Consider the following 21,537-nt stretch of genomic DNA (forward strand, 5'->3'; position numbering starts at 1 on the left):
CTTTTATTGATTAGGGGCACAGAGGCCCATACAAGGAAAGAGAATTGTCCAACATAACACAGACAGTATCTGAGTCAGGCTTGGTTGGTCAGTCTCCTTTAAATGTTTAAAAATCAATTCTGAAGAAGTGGTCTAATGTCTGAGATTTGCTTTAAATTAATTCAGTTTGCTATTTTTTTGGCATAAGGCTGAAATATGATGGGCAGTGAGTTATTTTTGAAACTGGCTATATGTCCATAGAGGTTATGACATGATTCTGAAAATTAAAATTAAAAATATTTTAATTTTCCATAGTGAAAAGTTTCAACAACCCCTAAAGTAATGAGTAAAGATCTCAAAATAAGTGGCAAATCTAACTTGTGTCTCAAAAATTGAATTATACAACCTGAAACAGATTGTGAACAAAGTTTATTTAACATCACTTAGCTGTGACTATTAAGGCTTTTAAGTGGGTTTTTCCCTCATGGCTATAATAAAAGATGCATGTTTCTCATTAGACATGCTAACACTGTCCAAGTTCAGAAACTGAACAAACAACCCACTGAATTAATGAGCACTTAAAATATGACAATTACATTTGGAACAAAATGAATTCTTTAAATTAAAAAAGGCAGATTTTCCATAACACGTGCATGCACAACACACATTAATGGGTCAGCCAAGTTATATTACATAGAGATTATAATCATCTTCACAATTAAAGCCCTTAAAACAAGGAGACAATACAGCATTTAGAGTCAATGAAAAGAACCAGGAGTCAGCAGCTCATCACTGCAAAACAAATCAACTTAACAAATCACACAGGCTAGCTACTTAAAGAGCAAAAGAAAAACCAAATTCAGTACACAACACTCACTTGACAATTCCCGGAACACCAAATCTTTCATCCAGGGGATGAAATACACCCTAAGAACATGAAAATATTCTTATAAACTCTATGTGAAGCAAAAGCAGGGAGTGAAAATGTTTTTGTAAACTCTTTGTGAAGTTGCTCAGTTGTGTTCGACTCTTTGCAACCCCATGGACTGTAGCCTACCAGGCTCCTCAGTCCATAGGATTTTCCAGGCAAGGATACTGAAGTGGATTGCCATTTCCTTCTCCAGGGTATCTTCCCGACCTAGGGATAGAACCCGGGTCTTCCACGTTGCAGACAGACACTTTACCATCTAAGCCACCAGGGAAGCCCATCAACTCTTTGTAAATATCCATTTTTAAGGCCATAAACAACAGTATAAGGACTAAGAAGAAGGAAGAAAAATAAAGATTCTTAAGGCAATGCAGACTTCGAAGTCCTGTTGATAATTTACAGGATACACTATGATATCAGCAGTATTTTTGGTGGTATTTTTTTCCTGTGAGAATAACTCTAGAAAATAACTTGGAAAATAAATACAATTGAAAGTACCTATTTATAATCCCTTTACCTACTTTTAATATTTGGTTGATTTTTCTCTAGCCTTTTTTTTTCAGTCTTTTTTCATGCACATATTAACATTGTTAATTTCTCTTTTTACTTTTATAAAGTTGGAATATTAATTCGCCTAGATCTTCAATTATTTTCTTGGGCCAAATTCCTAGAAATGGAATTTACTGAGTCAAAGGTTTGCATTTTTTAAACTCTTGATACGCACTACATTCCAGAAAAGTCAGAGCAATTTACACATCCATCGGCAGTGTGACTACTCTTTCACCATCTGTATAATTCTGACCCAAAGTCAAACACAGGTGATGAGCCTGGGCCCCAAACTCGAAAAAAGAAAACAAGAAAACCTTTTCTCTTCAGAAACAAAGGGCTGATTATAAATACACAGACCTGGAAGGTGAAAATTCGCGGGGGCTGCCTGAGAACCAAAGCCCTGGAACAGTCTGTTCCAGCTCCAACAAACCAGCTGCGGTTTCCCTGAACTCACTGCCTTTTGGACTCTGTGGACCCGGCTTCCTCTGCTGGCATCTCTCTACCCACCCTACTCGCTGCCAACCTCCCTGCCTTTTCCCTCCAGGAATTTGTCAGTAATCCTCAGCCTAAATTAAATACCCTTCCACTCTTCTTTGCCAACACCCTCAGATTACCTCTGCCTTAAAGCCCATTTTATACGCTGAAGTGTAATTAAACGGTCTGTCTCCCAGACTAGACAACAACTTCTTTCAGGGCACGGACTGTTCCTTCATTCTCTGCTGTATCCTCAGCATCTAGCAAAGTACCTGGGATATAGCAGTAGGCACTGAAGAGAAGTTTACTGAATGAATGAATCATTCACAAAGCAGCAGGTCTAAAGCACTGGTCAGAGAACTTTTCCTGTCTGTAAAGGATCAGACAGCAAGCATTTCAGGCTTTGGGGGCCACCTGGTCTCATTCACAACTGCTCAGCTGTCTTTGGAGTGCAGAAGTGGTCATGGATAATAAGAAAAGGGATGGACATGGTTGTATTCCAAGAAAACTTAACTGCCGAAGCCAGGTGGCAGGCCGGATTTGGCCTGTGGACCATAGTTTGCCAAATAATCCCTGATTTAGAAGTTTAAAACTCAAAGTTTTAAAAGATGAAGTAAAAAAAAATGATGAAAAGACCATAGATATTTAATGATTTAAACCTACACAGAGTTTAGGCTACACTGTATGTTTAGAACTCAACTCAATTATTATTATTACCACTTTGTACTCCCAAATTCCCATCCTCTGTGATGGGAAGAGAAAGGGGAAAAGAAAAGAACTCAAAGGAGAGAGGAGGATGGCCCCCTTCAACGGGAACTGAGCACAGGCATAAGGCCTCAGTCACAGGCCGAATAAAAAGGATCAGCAGCATTAGAGATGTGTTTAAACCAGAAGTGACTGATAGGACTCTTCACTTTGTACACTCATCCTTAAGATATTGACTGAGAATTCATAAACCTGATTTAGACACACAGACTAAAGATCATGAAAACAGACTGAAGATAATCCGTATGCTAAATAGCTCAGAGTTTCACTACGTTCTGAATTAAGCATCAAAACGATGTATGCGAGTGGCCGCTGAGGCGCCTTCAGCCACGCGGCCGAGGCGCACGCTGAGGGAGCCGGTCGCGGGGTTGCGCGCGCATGGAGGCGGCACCGGAGGCCGCCTGAGGGCAGCCGGGAGAGCGGAGCGACTACCTCGCGCCTCCGTCGAGCCGCCTCGAGCCCGCGGCACCCAGCGGCTGCGGGCCGCGGAGCCGGCGCGGCCATGGCGACGGGGACTCAGCAGAAGGAGAACACGTTGCTTCACCTCTTCGCCGGCGGGCCTGTCCCTCCTCTTGTTGCTTTTCCCAATCATAGATGCCGCTGCTGTTTCATTTTTATTGAACTGCCTGTTTGGCCGGTACTGTGCTCTAACCAAGTGCAAGAACATAGAGTACACAGCTCCTGCCTTCCGGCCTGTGATACAAGGTAGACAGTGTGGGGGCACGGTTGGTGCTATTTTCACTTGTCCACTAGAAGTCATTAAGACAAGGTTGCAGTCTTCAAGATTAGCTCTTCGGACAGTCTATTATCCTCAGGTTCATCTGGGGACCATCAGCGGAGCTGGGGTGGTGAGACAAACGTCAGTGACGCCTGGACTCTTACAGGTTCTGAAGTCAATCTTGGAGAAGGAGGGACCAAAGTCACTTTTTAGAGGCTTGGGTCCAAATTTGGTTGGAGTTGCACCATCAAGGGCTGTGTACTTCGCCTGCTACTCCAAAGCCAAAGAACAGTTCAATGGCGTCTTCGTGCCAAACAGCAACATCGTGCACATTTTCTCAGCTGGTTCTGCAGCTTTTGTCACGAATTCCTTAATGAACCCTATATGGATGGTTAAAACCCGGATGCAGCTAGAACGGAAAGTGCGAGGCTCCAAGCAGATGAACACGCTCCAGTGTGCCCGCTACGTTTACCAGACGGAAGGCATCCGCGGCTTCTACAGGGGATTAACTGCCTCGTATGCTGGGATTTCAGAAACCATCATCTGTTTTGCTATTTATGAAAGTTTAAAGAAGTATCTGAAAGAAGCTCCGTTAGCCTCTTCTACAAATGGAACTGAGAAAAATTCCACAAATTTTTTTGGACTCATGGCAGCTGCTGCTATTTCTAAGGGATGCGCCTCCTGTGTCGCTTACCCCCACGGTAGGTCCTGCCTGGCCTTCCAGTGCGGTCCAGTGGCCATTGGTGTGTGTTAGTGCCTCTTCCAGGCCTCTGGGGTTCAAATGGAGATGCAGGTACCTGCGGGTGATGCAAGGTAGCTGAGTCCCAGTACAGCCAGCTTCAGCTCATGTGTGCAGGTCACGCGGGCGGTGGGAGCTCTGCTTTCCTTGGCTCCACCTGATTGTGGCCAGCACTTGGCAGAATGTGAGTCCTGTGTTGTGGAACATCTGATGTTTTCAAAGAAACAAAAAAATCTGGATTTTGTTTAAAATTCCTCAACTTTAAAAAAAATGATATGGGAGCCAAGCTTTTAAGAAAAAAAATTCTCTCGGTTTCCACCTTGAATGGAGTGCTGAGGAAAGCTACTTTGGAAGTCATCAGGACGCGGCTCCGGGAGGAGGGCACAAAGTACAAGTCTTTCATCCAAACTGCTCGGCTGGTCTTCCGGGAAGAAGGTTACCTGGCCTTTTATAGAGGACTCTTTGCCCAGCTCATCCGGCAGATACCAAACACTGCCATTGTGTTGTCTACCTACGAGTTAATTGTGTACCTGTTAGAAGACCATGCTTAGTAACAGGCCAGAAAACTGTGCTCTAGAAGAATAAAACTGAGAAACCCTAGAGAGGTTTTTTTTTTTCCATTGACATGTAGAATGTTTGAGACCGAAACAGGAAAGCCATAGAATATCTGGCTTGCATCACCTGTTGGACATTTCCTTTTGGATTCATGCTTTCTGGAAGGTTTAAATTCATTAACGTTAACAGTTAATTATAACTACTTTTGGTTGGTGTTTGTGTTTGTTTTGTTTTTTTAACTTAATACAGGATTAAGCAGCCAGTAAATTAAATCACGGTATTTAATTTCCGTAAAAAAAAAAAATAAAAAAAAAAAAAAAAAAAAACAAAACGATGTATGCACTACTCTAGAAGTAAAATGTATAACGATATACAAAGGAGAAGAGGGAGAAGCAAAGAAGAGATACAAATGACCAAGAACTACACGAAAGTATGCTCCAAAGCATTAGTCAACGGGGAAATGTAAATTAAAACCACTAGGAAACAGCACATCACACCGGCTAGACTGTCTACATTGACAAAGACCACCCACACCACGTGCTGGACCAGACGTAGAACCACTGGAACTAGTGATTCGGGCCAAATGAGCAGTCACCTAATCGCTTAAATCAACACGGAACACTATAAATTAAAAATAAAATAAACAATCACTTTGGGAGGAAAAAAGAAAAAACATCGTATGTGCTTGCCTCTGCAGATCAAGGAAAAGAAGAAAGAAAAAAAAATGATGACATTCAACAAGAGAATGGCCGTTCAGGTCCGAAAGTCAATCCTCTCTGCTGCTGTTTTCCTGCCTCTGACTGCAGAAGCCAGCTTCCTCCCTCCTCGAACCCTCCACTGCTGTCCCAAGGCTCCAACGCTCTCGCTCCTTAGAGAGTAACCAGAGTGGAGCCTCAAGACTGAGTCCATGTGGACCGTGAGAGCCTGCTTTCTCTGGAATGCACCAGATCTGCCTGTGAAGTTAGTCTGTTTAATCAGAGCCTTACTTTTCATCGTGCCTTCCTCTTCCTCGTCCTCCGTGTTGATCACCATGGTGCCCAGCTGGGACGGCAACGTGTCATCATGCTCGATCATCGTATTGGCCCCGTCACTCATGCTGCTGGCTACTCGGACGGTGCCCATCTCATCCCCTGCTGCTCGGACCATTGTGCCAGAATCTAGCTCATCCTCCTCCTGGAAAAGGAGGAAATCTCAAATGAGGGCTAATTTGATTAAAAAGACTGAATTTTCTGAATTACTCTTATTCATCTTGCTGCAAATATTTCTGGATTTGAGGCTTATTCGTAGAACTAAGAACACTCTTTTAATTCAAGTATAGTTGGTGTGCAGTATTAAATATGTCGTTGCTTAGTCACTAAATTGTGTCTGACTTGCAATCCCATGGACTGTAGCCCACCAGGCTCCTCTGTCCATGGGATTTCCTGGACAAGAATACTGGAGAGGGTTGCGTTCTCCAGAGGATCTTCCTGACCAAGGGATCAAACCCATGTCTCCTTCATTGGCAGGTGGATTCTTTACCACTGAGTCACCATTATATACGTTACAGGTGTACAGTATATTGAGTCACAATTTCTAAAAGCTATACTCCATGAGAACACTCCTAGTCAATCAAAAAAGAACATACATATATCCATATGAGAGCTGAATATCTAACCTGCATATTTTTTTAACACTGCTCTAAGGAGCTAAGGTACACACCTTTGGAATCTCCCGGTTGTGAGAGAGTCTATCAGTGTAAAGTCTACATAGCTAGGATGGATACTAGATGCCCCAAAAGAGCACAGAAAAACCCAGTCTCAGACCTAAATGTTCTCTTTCCTGAACAAAAAGTTAAACTGAAGAAAAGATATGGAGGCAAAAGAATAAAACGTGGAACTGTCTCAGGAAGCACTGGGAGAAGAACAAACATACATCCAGCAAGCCCTGGTCCATGACAGGACACGGTGGGGCAAGGAGTGTCTCTAGCTCCAGGTTGATCCCACAACTCTGACTCATCTTACCTGGCTGAAAATCACAAAATGACAAGCATTAACGCCCAAGGCCCACTGCAACGCCTGCACTCACAGAGTTTTCTTCCTCATCCTGGTCCACCTCCCGCTGCTGGGCCTCCTGGCGTTTCAGCTTCACGTCCATGGCTTCATTAATCAAGTCCCGCAGTATGGACACTCCTTTGGCACTCTTGACAAACGGGTGCTTCAACAAGAAAGTTGAAGATGGTTATGTGACACTGGTGCCAAAATACTAGCCAGCACAGAGGAGGCCCTCTATAGTCTTCGCTGAATCAACCAGTGAATCTAATCGCTCTCTTTACTCTTTGGACAACAGCCAACCCTAACTCACACTCTAACCTGGTGCGAAGAACTGACTCATTTGAAAAGACCCTGATGCTGGGAAAGACTAGACGCAGGAGAAGGGGACGACAGAGGATGAGATGGTTGGATGGCATCACCAATTCGATGGACATGAGTTTGAGTAGACTCTGGGAGTTGGTGATGAACAGGGAAGCCTGGTGTGCTGCAGTCCGTGCGGTCACAAAGAGTCGGACACAACTGAGTGACTGAACTGAACTCACACTCGCTTTATAACTCTGAGCAGGTACGTTCAGTTTTGCCCATGTGTTTTTTGGCTTGGCTGGAATGTTTCCTCCATTTCTAGCAACTCTAGAGAATCTCAACAGGCTGGCATCGCCCCCCTAGAGGAAGCTCTGAAAATGTGTAGGGAGCTTACGGTTAAAATGTTTAGAGAACACAAGCCTCATGGGACACAGGATAGGGAACCGGGACACAAGCAATCTTGTTTAAAACACAGAAGAGTCCCGTACAAAAATAAACCATAGCATTCTTCACACCTTTCAAATGTCTCAGAGTACAACACACTTTGATACATGTACACTGACAAACTTTTTCAACAGATAAGCATAATCTGGTTAATTTGGGAGGTGATTTCGGAGAGGGCGGCATAAGTGAGCATAGAAATCACTGAATAGGTTACTCATTCATCCTGCTTATTCTTTCTATTCAATGTCCTATAGCATTTCCAACTATGTATCTGGGTAAAAAGGATTTGGCGGCTTCCCAAGTGGCTCAGTGGTAAAGGATCTGCCTGCCAGTGCAGAAAATCCAGGAGACTTGGGTTCGATCCCTGGGTTGGGAAGATCCCTTGGAGGAGGAAATGGCATCTCACTCCAGTTTTCTTGCCTGGAAAATCCCATGGACAGAGGAGCTTATAGGACTACAGTCCATGAGGTCGCAAAGAGTTGGACACAATTGAATGACTGAGCATGCATGCATATGCAAAAAGATTTTAGTGTCAAAAGGTAGTTACTGCAATACTAAAACTGGTCACAAATACATAACAGATGCAAGCCCAAGTATTATGCATCTGCAAAGGCACTGGAAACACTGGGATATTGTTGATTTTCCTCAGTAGAAAAAAGGACTTAAAACTTTGGGGATGTTTTTTTTTTCTGTACCATGTGGCTTGTGGGATCTTAGGTCTCCAACCAGGGATTGAACCCAGGCCTGTGGCAGTGAAAGAGCAGAGTCCTAACCACTGAACCACTAGGGAAGTCCTTTTTTTAAAATTTTTTTTTACTGAGGTATATAGTTAATTTACAGTGTTGCACTAATCTCTGATGTACAGCAAAGTGACTAAGTTATACACATACATTCTTTTTTTATATTCTTTTCCATTATGGTTTATCACAGAATACTGAATATAGTTCCTTGTGCTATACAGTAGGAACTTGTTGATCATCCATCCTAGGCTTAAAGTTTCTAATATTAATACTATCTTACAATTTTGTTGTTTGCCTTTGTAACACAATAAAAAAAATTATGCTGTGAAAGTTACACAGGAAAATTCTTTTCTGGAAGGGTGGGGGTTGCTGTTGTTTTCCAAACTTGTTCTAACATTGTCCCCAGTGTTTATCTGCAATCCATTCTCTGTTCCCCAACACCCATCAGAAGATATGGGCTCCAAGGTCTTTGCAAGAACTCTAGAAGTGGACAGGATGCCTCAACGTGTGGTGAGATTGAAATATGGGAGATATCTTTTCTGTAAAACTGTATCAGTACCTCATCCAGCCAGGAAAAGAATTTGCCACTACTCAGGAAAGGGACCCAGCTCATCTGCAAGAGTAACTATTTCCTTGTTCTCTCCACTGGGCAAGTCCATAAATTCATTTCCCTCCTCTTACACAAATCAGTCTGCTCTGTTATTACTTGACATTAGACTTCTGTTAGAATCCACCCACTCATTTTCCTGCGTTTCTTGAATGGAACGGTTTCTGTTCTTCTTACTGCTCTTAAATTTAAACTCATTCATGATGTTAGGTACAGGTGTCTGATTACTTCATTATGTCTCTTGAGTTGAAAAGCTGGAGCAGTTCTATATTGACACATATATTACTTTATTATAAATAATTCTATTTCTCCATCATATCACAGATATTACATGGATTCTTTTTAAATTATGGGCACAAGTGGATTTCAGTATCTATCAGGTTTATTCCAAAAAGATAAGTATTAAAAAATTTGTATTGGTAAGGCAGCAATGGATCTGACATGATTGAAAAACACTGGCCTAGCTCAATAATAATAGATATATGTCAAATTCATAATATATTATCGTTAATATGTGAAAATGTTACTCAAAGTCACACATATTGTATCAGTTAATCTTCACAACCAACTTATGGGGCAGGTACTTGATCTCTACTGTATAGATGAGAAAACTAAACAGAGAGGTTATGTTACTTGCCCAAGGTCCCAGAGCTAGCAAACAGGAAGCCAGGATTGAAACCTGGGCAGTCAGGCTCCAGAATCCAAGCTCCGAAATATTAAGCAAGGAAGTGTGAAAGTGTTAGTCGCTCAGTTGTGTCTTTTTTGTGACCCCATGGACTGTAGCCCACCAGGCTCCTCTGTTCATGGAATTCTCCAGGCAAGAATAATGGAGTGGGTTTGCCATTCCCTTCTTCAGGGGATCTTCTCGACCTAGGAATTAAACCCAGGTCTCCCGCACTGCAGGCAGATTCTTTACTGAGCCAACTAAGCATTCTGCCTACCAAATTCCACCCATCCTTCAAGGCCCAAGGTCAGAAGTTACCTCCTCCAGGAAAGCAGTCCTGGCATTACCAGTTCAAAATGGTGGACCTACCACTGATCCCAGTCCTTTGCCACAAGTGGGTATGGCACTCCTGCTTTGGAATCCAAAAGACTCAGCTCCTAAGCCTGGCTTTGCTATTTGCCAACCAAGTGGCTCTAAGTGAGCTAACCTCTCCAAATCTGTTTTCTCATCTATAAAAGTAAAATAACACTCCTCCCACACAGGGTGTATGTGCTGATTAAATGGCACAACATGTAAAGCATCTAGCACACAGCAGGTGCTCAATAAAGGCCGATTCCTGTTCTCTAATCCCAGGCTATATAGCCCTGTATTTTCTTGCATGATTGTCCTGTTCAGTGATTTAACATTCTTTTCTGTCTCTTCTAAGCAGTTACATTCAAACCTCACAGGAGGCAAGGAATATCTTACAGCTCTTCACCATCTCCATGTGGGTGGGTCAACGGCATCTTGGATGGACAACCTGTGAATGAAACAGAGACAGAGGCAGCATCCCAGGGTGAGTCATACCTGGAGGAGTTGAGTGGCTGTGGCTCTCTGCTCAGGGCTCTTGACAAGACACTGCTTCACAAAATCCATGAAGCTATCTGACCACAGTTCTGGCTTTCGGAATGTGGGGGGTGGGTTGGTAGGAATCATGAAGATGGCCTGGTTGGAAAGGAAAAAAAAACCATGTGGAAAAATAAAAGTGATACTCCAATAAAAATATGACTAGACATAATTTTGAAGTTTGATAAAATGATTTTCCTCTTCTCCTCTACAAGCCCATCCTAATTACAACGAAAATCTAAGTATCTCAAAGGAGGAAGTATGACCATTAGAGCAGGAGTCCCCAAGAACCAGGCTGCACAGCAGGAGGTGAGCAGTGGGCAGATGAACGAGGCTTCATCTGAATTTACAGCCGCTCCCCATCACTCACGTTACCACCTGAGCTCCACATCTTGTCAGAACAGCGGCAACATAAGAAATGTAATGTGTTTGAATCATTCTGAAACCCACACCCACCCCAACCAGAGTGTGGAAAAATTACCTTCCATGAAACCGGTCCCTGGTGCCAAAAACGTTGGGAACTGCTGCATTAGAGAATCTGATGCAGCTCTCCTGCTCCCTCCCCCTCTTTTCTCCCTCCCCGTCTTGTATATGTATTCTTGTCCCCTAAACAATAAACAGTCAATCCTAAAGGAAATCAGTCCTGAATATTCATTGGAAGGACTGATGCTGAAGCTGAAGCTCCAACACTTTGGTCACCTGATGCGCAGAATTTGACTCATTGGAAAAGATCCTGACACTGGGAAAGATTGAAGGTGGGAGGAGAAGGGGACGACAGAGGATGAGATGGTTGGATGGCATCACCAACTCAATGGGACATGAGTTTGAGCAAGCTCCAGGAATTGGTGATGGACAGGTAAGGCTGGTGTGCTATAGCCCACGGGGTCGCAAAGAGTCGGACAGGAATGAGTGACCAAACTGAACTGAAACAATATCCAGCGAGCTCTGTTTGTTTTTTGCTGACCATGTTGCCTTTCAAAGTGAAAAGGCGAGCTCTAAGAGCATCAATATCCTGAACATGACCTCAGCTGTCAAATGTCTCTCCTTCTGGAAAGTTACCCCCACCACTGGATGCAAGTGGTGACTGCAAGGAGGTCATAAAACCAGAAGTCCCCCCAAATCACAAGGGATTCATCAACCTCCAAGCCACGCCAACTCTACATACTTGAAAATTAAAAACTGGCCCACTACATTGCACTGAAATTCTATGATTTCAAAAAAGAAAACTACAGGAGATATTGCAAGTTCCATTCCAGACTGCTGCGGTAAAGAGAATATCACAATAAAGCAAGTCACATGAATTGTTTTGGTTTCCCAGTGCATATGACAGTTAGGCTTACCCTATTCTGTAGTCTATTAAGCATGCACTAGTATTATATCTAAAGAAACAATGCATATACCTTAGTTAAAAATTACTTTATTGCTAAAAAATGCTAACCTTCAACTGAGCCTTCAGGGAGTTATTTTGCAATAGTAACAACAAAGATCATTGATCACAGATCACCATAACAAACATAATCATCATGAAGAGGCCTAAAATATTGTGAGAATTACCAAAATGTCACACAGAGAGATGAAGTGAGCAAATGCTGTTGGAAAAATGGCACTGACAGACTTTCTTGACATAGTGTTGCCACAAACCTTCAATTTGTAAAAATCCAATAAGGTAAAGTGCAATAACATAAGGTACGCTTGTAAAATTATTTATTGAGTTTCCAACAGAAAAGTTACAGATTAAAAAAAAATAAAACTCTTTGCAATAGGCAGCTTAAATTACGTTATTTGAATCTAAAAATAAAGTAAATCTTTCCATCATTCTCCATTTCTGTCCCCCCAAAAAGAGAGGTGCTTACCTTTGGGCATGTGAATAACTTAAAAAAACAAAAACAAAAAACTGTTAAGTCTATTAACAGAAGGACTGCTTAATCAGAGACGAGGAGGAACTGAGTTGGGTGGTATGGAAAAGACTCTGGAGCCTCTGAGGAAGGCAGGGATCAAGGTCTTGTAACAGTGCTGTGATGGTGTTCCAGAGATGGGGAAAGTCAGGAAAACGCTTAATGTAGAAACACTGAAGGAGTGTCAACGGAGATAACCTGTGGGCTCTTCACATTCCAGAACTGGATGGAGGTCAGGGAGCACAGAGCCTCTAGAAATCACACATGTAAATCCCTACCCAGGCCAGGCAGGAAGAAGACAACAAATGAATCAGGTTGAGTGTTAGCAATATGAGTCAAAAAGAATAATCTGCTTTCCTCTTAAGGCTAGTATAAGAAAAACAGAGAAAACACGGCAATACATTATAACTGATATGGGTGAACAGGGAACTGTGGAGGGCAGTGCAAAGCCCATGCCCTGTATAAAGGAGAGGACTGTTTCTCAGCTCCAACTAATGTTGTTATGTTAAAATGTGAACACTTGGGGACTTCCCTGGTGGTCCAGTGATTTATACTCCGTGCTTCCAGGGCAGGGGGTGTGGGTTCAATCCCTGGTTAGGGAACTAATATTCCACATGCTGTGGAACATGGTCAAAAATTTAAAAATAAATTAAAAAAAATTTTTTAATATGTGAGTGCTTGAATTACTAAAAACATATACACTGCACAAGTCAAACCAATCAAGTCCTGCCAGAGGGATATCAATACACAACCTCTAGAATGAACAGGGGTGGATTACATTTGACTTAATTAGTGATTACAACCAGTAGAAGTATATCAGCTGAAGTCTAGATTGACATTTATCAATTATTCACAATTAATTCATTTACTGTTTGGTACCTAACCAAGAAACTCATTTAACTCAGTTTTTCATTATCACCAGTAACTGACCGTCCAGCTGGTTTTCTGTCCATTGGCTTACCCTCATCGGATGGATATCAGCATATGGAGGCTTTCCTTCAGCCATTTCTATGGCTGTTATTCCCAATGACCAGATGTCTGCCACGCAGTTGTACCCAATTTCCTGGATCACTTCTGGAGCCATCCAAAAAGGTGTTCCTATCACTGTATTTCGCTTGGCCATGGTATCCTGAAACAGAAAGGAGAGAAATCAACATTAACCATTGAAACTGTTGAGAAAGAGTCCCTTCTAACAACAGTAATTGTCATGGGCTTGAAATACATACACAAACCATACTCAAACACGATCAAGTAAGTCACAGAACAAATTCAAATGACGCTGAAACATAAAAGATTCTCAATCAATTATTAAAACACAAAAATAACTATCAACCAGTTAATGAAACACTAAAATGAGATTGACAAAAATTAAAAAGATTACTAATAACGCATATGGATAATAGCATAAAAAAAAAATCAGGTATCAAAATATAACGATAAAGGAACACAAGTTGGTACAATGTTTTAGTAGGCAATTCAGCAATATTTATTAACTTTAAATGTCCATATCCTTTGATTGAAATCTATTTCTAGAAATGTATCCCATGTATAAGTTATCCCATGATCGATGCACAAGTATTGCAAAAATAATTATAATAGAAGGCCTGGAAAAAGGGCATCTGTCTATTCATTTGTAAAACAATACACTTGAATTCCTAACTTATACTTTCAGCAAAGTAAGTTCAAATAGGTTAAAATTTTAAATGTAAAGAACAAAATCCAAAAAGCACTCAAGGAAAGTACAGATGAATAGTTATATAAGGTTGGAGCAGAAAAGGACTTTTAAAACATGACATCATGAAGATGGGAGTATTTTTCAAATTGATTTATGATTCAGCACAACCTCAACACAATTCAGTTCAATCCCAACCAAAATCTAAACGAAGTCCCACTGTTTATTCTTGTTTTTATTGCTTGTGTGTTTAGTGTCATATCCAAAAAATCATTGCCAAGACCAATGTCAAGGAGCTTTTCCCCTATGTGTCCTTCTAGGAGTTTTGGGGTTTCAGACCTTATATTTATTTTAATCCATTTTGAGTTAATTTTTGTGAGTGGTATAAGAAACAGGTCTAGTTTTACTCTTCTGCATGTGAGTGTCAGGTTTTCCCAAAGAACATTTATTAGAGACCATCTTTTCCTCGTTGAGCACTCTTAGCTCCCCTGTCAAATATTAACTGACGGTATAAGCATGGGTTTATTTCTGGGTTCTTGATTCCATTCCATTGGTCAACGTGTGTATTTTTATGCCAATACTATACTCTGTTGATAACTTTAGCTTTGTAACATAGTTTGAAATCAAGTATGAAGCCTCCAGCTTTGTTCTTCTTTCTCAGGACTGGTTTGGATATATGGGGCCTTTTCTAGTTCCATGTGAATTTCAAGACTGTTATTTTCTATTCCTGTGAAAACCATCAATTACTAAAAACAACTGATACTTTAAATTTATAATATATTTTACACAGCACCAGAAGAATTTTTCTTTTCAATTTGGTTTCCTTATTAAGATTGTAATTTGGATAATACTGTTTGGTATTGTTTACTTATGTGTTAACAACAAAATCTTTTGAAGGGCCCACAAATCACGATATGGAGTAAGTTCCTGAAGTTGCTGGGTTTTTTTTTAAATAACATCGAAGCAATTTTTTATTTTTCATTTAAATTTTTTAAAACTAAAAAATATATATGATACAGCTCTAAACAAACTATACATGCATATAGTTTTCTACTACCCAAGAAACCTGATATATGACACTGCAGGAAATTTTTGTATACATCTGTCGAGAACTCTGTTTTCTACACATATTTCACACATCGTATGTATTTTACAAAATCAGATAATTTCAGACTTCTTGTTTTGAAAGCATAGTGTTTTTCCTTGCCATATACTACTGAGGTAGGAGGAAAATCAAGAGCCTGTGTTCTGGAACCAAATGAGGAGAATGCTTTCAGTAAAGCAGCTGCCAGGTGCCACCTAGAGGGTGAATGAGATGACATTATGTCTTATTCAAGGAAAGCTGGTTAGATTTAGCTTTCATTCCTTTTGTAAATATGATGATGTAGACCAAAAGAATTTAAACATCCACTCTATCATTTCTTGTTTTAGCTTTTATTTTTTTCAAGCTAAACAGAGTTAAACTATGGGACCTGAGCCCCAGGAAAGGATCTAAAATAACCTACCAGCTCATTTGTAACCTATTGGCACATTCTTCAATTTTTTAAAACACAATTATATCAAATATTACATTTTTAAATAAATAATGAAAAAGAACAGTTCTCAAGAAAGACCTGAAAGTTACCAACACAAGTAACACTTTCACTTACTGTAAGTTGACCTGCTACCCCAAAATCTGCAAGTTTTGCATGACCTTCTGTATTGAGCAAAATATTTCCTGCTTTGATATCTCGGTGTATTTTTCTCATAAAATGAAGATATTCCAGTCCCTTAAGTGTTGACTGTAATATTGTAGCTATTTCATCTTCTGTTAACTGAAAAAATGAGAAATTAAAATTCTATTAGTTTACATCAGCACATTTGAAAAAGGAGAAAAAATTTTGATCCAAACTCCTCTCCTAGATTATAAATAAGATCTCATTCAATGTGTAAAATAGCATGAGACAGCTTATAGTACCATTGCTATGCTGACCACTCCCAAAGTTATATTTCCAGGCCAGATCTCTCCCCAAAAATCAGATTTATATATCTCCCCACACCACACCTCCAGCTGAATACCTAACAAGCATCATAAACATAACATGTCAAAATCAAATTCTTTATTTTTACCACCACCCTACCCCTTTCCATACCACCCACCTACTCTATTCTTCCCACGGTCTTCTCTCCCTCAGTAAAAGGCAATTTTTAATTCTTCTACCTGCTCTGGTCAAAAATCTTGACGTCATCCTTGACTTTTCTCTATCTTCAAACTATATGCAATTATATCCTCTGGGTTCACCCTGATTCAAGTCACCATCATGCCTTGCCTGAATTATTCTAATAATCTCCTAACTGGTCTCACTGCTTCTGCCCTTAACCTTATATAATTTATATTCCACACAGCAGCCATAACGAACCTTTTAAAATGTAAGCCAGGGACTTCCCTGGTGTTTCAGTCCATAAGACTCTGCTCTCCCAACAAAGGGAGCCTGGGTTCGTTTCGATCCCTGGTCAGGGAACTAGATCCCACATGCTGCAACTAAGATTCAGCTCAATATCTGCTCAAAATCCCCATGGCTTCCTAAGTCACTCAGAATGAGAGCTAGTCCTCACTAAGGCCTCACCTTATCTGGCTCCCAGCTACCTTCATCTTCTATCACTTTCTACCTCTTCATCCTGTTTCAGCCACGTAGGCTTCCCTGCTGTTCCTCAGACACTCTAAACACACTCCCACTTCTGGGCCCTTTTACCTGTTCGCTCTGCCTGCAGTGCCCTTCAACCAGATTTCTGGATGAGATGGTTCCTTACGTCACTGTCTCTGCTCAAACGTCACCTCATTAGGAAATCAGAGAGGCCTTTGCTAGCTCCCTCCACTCCTAGATCATTCTCTATCCCCTTATCCTACTTATAGCTTAATGCAACATTATCATCATCTCACATACTATACATAATCTGAATACCTATTCATGTGACGTCTTCCCTATTACACACATGAACTTCATTTTAAAATGCCTTTGATTATGTTACTACTGAATTCCAGCACCAAGAAAGCCTCCTGGCACATAGCAGGTCCTGAAAAAAATATCTGTTAAATGATGATGAATAAATGTAAGCAAAAATGCAGGAGACTGACACAGAATACCTGATCAGTCCAATGCTGACTCTGTGCTGATCCCAGCCCAGTCCTAAACAAACTCAATCAACAGACTCTGAATCAGTCCCCCTCATGACAAACAACCCACATTTAGAAGAGAATAGGCAGTGGTGCAAAAAATATGTGATTTGGGTTTAGAAAGATCTAGTCTTTAGCCTTGGTTCTACTTTCTCGTTATGACTTAAGCAAGTTATCCAGTAATGTCTCTGAATCTCAGTTTCTCAATCTAGAAAAATAGGCAAATCACCTGTTTTTCAAGAGTGTCACAAAAATCAAACGATACAGTAAGGCATGGAAGAATTCATGGGGTTTAATAACTAGAAAATGCACTTCTCCAAGAGCAGGGACATTGTTCTATGGCTACTGGATCCCGAAGGCCTAGATTTGTGTTCTAGAAATATTTACTAAATGAATAAACAGCTTACACAACTGAACCGCACCTAGAAACCATGACCCCTAGCTCTTCTCCCAGCCATCACAGTAACAGCAAACTACCTTTCACAGAGAGGAGTCTGATGAGGAGGACTCGTTGGAAGTTAACCTGTGAACATCTGGGCAGCAGGAGAAAACCCATCAACTTTAAACACTCAGAACTCACTGCTGGGCTTTCCTGGCGGCTCAGTGCTGGAGAATCTGCCCACCAAGGCAGGAGACACAGGATCAGTCCCTGATACAGGAAGATCCCACATGCCATGGGGCAACCAAGTCCATGCACCACAACTACTGGGCCTGTGCTCTAGAGCACGAGAGCCGAAACTACTAAAGCCCATGCGCCTTCGAGCCCGTGCTCCGCAACAAGAAAAGCCACCGCAGCGAGACGCTCCTGCACTGCAACCAGAAAGTAGCCCCCACTTGCTGCAACGAAAGAAAAGTCAGCACAGCCAAAAACCAGAAAAGAACTCATGACCTAACTGAGATTCGATAGTCATTTTCCCCCCAGTAAGAAATAAGTAAAGCACTTCACCGGACTAGGCTGGTTGGTATCAAAACTGCCACATGTAGTGGACATCAAAAAGCAGAGCGGGGAAGAAGCACGGAAAGGGGGAGCTGAAACAGTCATCTGCCTAAATTCACGAGTAGGAGAGTGTACACGAATACAGAGCAGAGACGAGAAGACAGTGTGACAGAGCAGCGCACCGCAAGATTCCAGAAGGTAAACTTACCGTTTTATTTCGTAATCGAATGATATCAGACACAGAACCAGCCCCACAGTACTCCATCACGATCCACAAGTCTGTGTTCTTAAAGTAACTGCCGTAATATTTGACTACATGAGGGCTAGGGAGAGAGACAATACCAATTAGTGGAACAACCTTCAAACATCCCTATGAATTCATGCTGTAAAATACATGAAAATCCATTTCTCAGCTCAAAAGATCAATTATTCATATTTGAGGTTAAAATGGGCACCCTCTTGGTAAGAAATCAAAATAGTATTGACTTCTGGAGGGCAATAAATAACAGCCGTGTAAAAACTGTGTCGGTCCCTTAACCCAGCATTTGTAAGTCCACAATTCACCCTAAGAAAAGAATCACAGATTTCAAAAAGAAAGAGTTACCATAGTCACAGAACTGCTTAAAAAAGTGAAAATTTAGATACCATTTAAATATCTGACATTAGGGAGTTTATTTAAGAAATAATGATATATCCATATAAAGGAATAACCATGAATCCATGAAAATGTAAATAGAAGAATACTTGATGAGAAGACTCTGTCTACCAAAAACAAACAAAAGATGCAGGTTACATAACAGAGAGCACGGTAAAACTCCAAAAAGACATACAGAAGGACATGTATACCAAGGAGAATTTAACAATGATTACCTCTCCAAAGGGAAACGTGGTTTTCCTTTCTTATTTGCATTTTTCTAAGAAGTCACATATACTTTGTAATAAGGAAAAATAAAACTACACTACAATCTACTGTAAGGGAAAAATATTCAGAATCAGACCTGAAATATAGAGTCTTGAGGAAAGATTTCAGGAAAAAGTCAAAATCCCTTTAAAATAAAATTTGAAAGAAAAAAAAAAAGAATGTGCCTTCTGAAGCTACCAGCTTTAACCAGCTAGATCATTATCAGGGCTAAGTAATATTGCACAATATAGTAACAGAAGAGGCTAAAACCAACTTGGCTGGTTTAACTCTCAAAATTCCAAATGCCCCTTCATCCTTGGGAAATATGCGAAAATGACAGAATATCAGCAACACACACACACATATGCAAAATGAATATTAATGAAGAAATGGATGGATAAATCTCTTAAGATACAGATTACCACATCTGTGCTCCCGTCTTTGAATTTCTATAATACTTATTGTCTCCATAAGGCAATTACTGTCAGGTATTTACTGTTGGAATATATCCTATACAATCATGTATCATCAGTTAGATTTTCCCGGACATATATAAGCCGAGTCTGTCCAACTACAGTCTGCAAACTCCAAGAGGACAAGCGTGCTGCCCTGTGTTTCTCTGTATTCCTTATGATGTTTAGCAGGGCAGGCGCCTTGAAATCTCTCATCTTTAGAGACGTGCGCACACTGTGTTTGAAACATAGCTCTTATACAGCCTATCAGAAGTGGCAAAGTCCAACTTGCCCATGGGAAAGAGCTGCTATCATATATCTTATGCACAAGACAAAAGAAATTGCTACCAAAAAGAAAAGAAAAAAAAAAAAAAACTGCTACCTTACTCTGGTCCCACCAAACAGGAAAAAGCAGGGCTTTAGCCAGTTGAGAGTAACCACAAAAGTATCATAAAAAAAGAAAAGGGGACTTTCTTGGTGGGCCAGTGGTTAAGGCTGTGTCTTCCAATGCAGGGGATGCAGGTTCAATCCCTAGTCAGGGAACTAAGATCCACGGGGAACATGCTTCATGGCCAAAGCACCAAAACATAAAACAGAAGCAGTATTGTAACAAATTCAATAAAGATTTTATAAACATGGTCTAGGACTTCCCTGGTGGCTCAGATGGTAAAGAATCTGGCTGGACTGCGTGAGACCTGGGTTCAATTCCTGGATCAGGAAGATGCCCTGGAGAAGGAAATGGAAACCCACTCCAGTATTCTTGCCTGGAGAATTCTATGGACAGAGGAGTCAGGCGGGCTACAGTCCACGGGGTTGCAAAGAGGCAGACACAACTGAGCAACTAACACTTCGAAAACATCGTCTATATAAAAAAATCTTTAACAAAATTATTCCTGAAAAGGAAAAAAAGAAAGGTAGGGAGAAGAGAAGTGACTGCATTCACAAGTCTACAAGACTTAAGGGCTCCTGGGCAAAATGCCTAGCAGGTAGCCCCATCTATCTTAAGCTTTACCAACAGGAGAGACTGAGTTGATCAGCTGACCCAAAGAGCTTCAGAAGGATGAAGACAGCCTTGGGCTGCAAGATTTTCTCATTCCCAACTCCCAAGAGCTGCCCCAGCCCCTCAGTTTGCGTTTCTCAATCTGAACTGAGGAAGCCTGCTCCCTGGCAGTGACCCCACCATGTTGTCATGGAAATTCGGGGCAAACCACGTGTATTTCTGCGGTCGCCTGCTGGCCCGACTTCCTGCTTGCAGCATTTGACAAATCTTAGTTCCTCAAAAATAAAACACTTAACTACTCTCAGCTGGAATAGTTTCTTAAACTTGTGAAGGAAGGGACAGAACAGTATAAACAAGTGTTCTCTTTTTATAGGACCGTTTGCTGTTCTAAGGTTTCTGGAAGTAAAAGCATTTGAACTCTCTCTTCTGAGCTGTCTGCAGAAATGTTTTCTCAGTAGGAAGTAAGAGAGATCACTATCAGGAAAAAAAAAAGGCTAGCCAGCACCACCTTCTGCCTCTTTGCCTCTTCTTCCTAGTTTTGAAAAGGGCTAAACTGAAACAAAACAAAACAATGCATAAATAGAAACTCTAAAAGTTTAGCTGCTGAAACACACAAACTTTTTCCTCATTTTTCTGAAAAGAAACGTGTAGTAAGTCCACTAAACTCTCCCTTTTGCCAAATATCTAAGTCAATGCAATTCTAGGAGTCAAACTCTAAATAATCACAGCAAATTCAAAACTGTTATTATCTCCAGAGCAATACCATAAGCCTTTACCTGTCACATTGCTGCATGATAGAGATTTCTTTGATTATCTCCTGCAGGTCTGATTCCACAGGAACTTGCTTAATAGCAACAATCTGACCAGTCTCTTTATGAATAGCTTTGTACACGCTGCCATAGGACCTGTAATTGGGGGGACAAGGATACTTACAAAGTCAAAACAAGCCAAGAGATTAAAAAGTGCTTAAACACAAACAACTCACCATTCTAATTTACATCCCCAGGTGCCCAAGACATATATACTTAGCTACACTTGCAAAACTGAGATAGCTAAAGTATTGATACTTCGGGAAAAAACTCTCCTTAAGAGAACTACCATCTTATAAATTTCCCATTTAAAGTTTATTGAATGTATGAGCATGAA

General features: G+C 40.9%; 2 protein-coding genes across 2 annotated transcripts in view; one reads left to right on the forward strand and one right to left on the reverse strand.

Annotated features, from left to right (window-relative positions):
- The window catches only part of STK4 (serine/threonine kinase 4), a 92,035-nt gene that overhangs the window by 58,148 nt on the left and 12,350 nt on the right, over positions 1 to 21,537 (reverse strand). Inside the window, exons 3-9 of the mRNA XM_055437684.2 lie at positions 21,168 to 21,296; positions 18,247 to 18,361; positions 15,597 to 15,761; positions 13,237 to 13,404; positions 10,342 to 10,479; positions 6,772 to 6,900; positions 5,694 to 5,880 (exon numbers count right to left, since the gene is read on the reverse strand). Coding sequence (XP_055293659.1) covers positions 5,694 to 5,880; positions 6,772 to 6,900; positions 10,342 to 10,479; positions 13,237 to 13,404; positions 15,597 to 15,761; positions 18,247 to 18,361; positions 21,168 to 21,296 — 1,031 coding nt within the window. The remainder of the gene's footprint in view (positions 1 to 5,693; positions 5,881 to 6,771; positions 6,901 to 10,341; positions 10,480 to 13,236; positions 13,405 to 15,596; positions 15,762 to 18,246; positions 18,362 to 21,167; positions 21,297 to 21,537) is intronic.
- Positions 2,999 to 4,752, forward strand: LOC148775337 (solute carrier family 25 member 33-like). Its single transcript, XM_088843743.1, has 3 exons — positions 2,999 to 3,257; positions 3,409 to 4,114; positions 4,495 to 4,752. Exons 1-3 carry the CDS (start codon positions 3,198 to 3,200, stop codon positions 4,701 to 4,703), a joined length of 975 nt encoding a protein of 324 aa, XP_088699869.1. The 5' UTR covers positions 2,999 to 3,197; the 3' UTR covers positions 4,704 to 4,752.

The sequence above is a fragment of the Moschus berezovskii genome, chromosome 15 (genome assembly GCF_049115385.1).
Source record: "Moschus berezovskii isolate FMDL1 chromosome 15, NW_MosBer_1.0, whole genome shotgun sequence".
NCBI classification, from domain to species: domain Eukaryota; kingdom Metazoa; phylum Chordata; class Mammalia; order Artiodactyla; family Moschidae; genus Moschus; species Moschus berezovskii.

What these genes read in the sequence shown, in the direction of transcription:
- LOC148775337 (XM_088843743.1), top strand. Translation starts at nt 3,198, where the DNA reads ATGGCGACGGGGACTCAGCAGAAGGAGAACACGTTGCTTCACCTCTTC. An exon ending in ACCTCTTCGCCGGCGGGCCT is followed by an intron (nt 3,258 to 3,408) that starts GTCCCTCCTCTT and finishes CAAGGTAGACAG; the next exon opens with TGTGGGGGCACGGTTGGTGC. An exon ending in CTGTGTCGCTTACCCCCACG is followed by an intron (nt 4,115 to 4,494) that starts GTAGGTCCTGCC and finishes TGCTGAGGAAAG; the next exon opens with CTACTTTGGAAGTCATCAGG.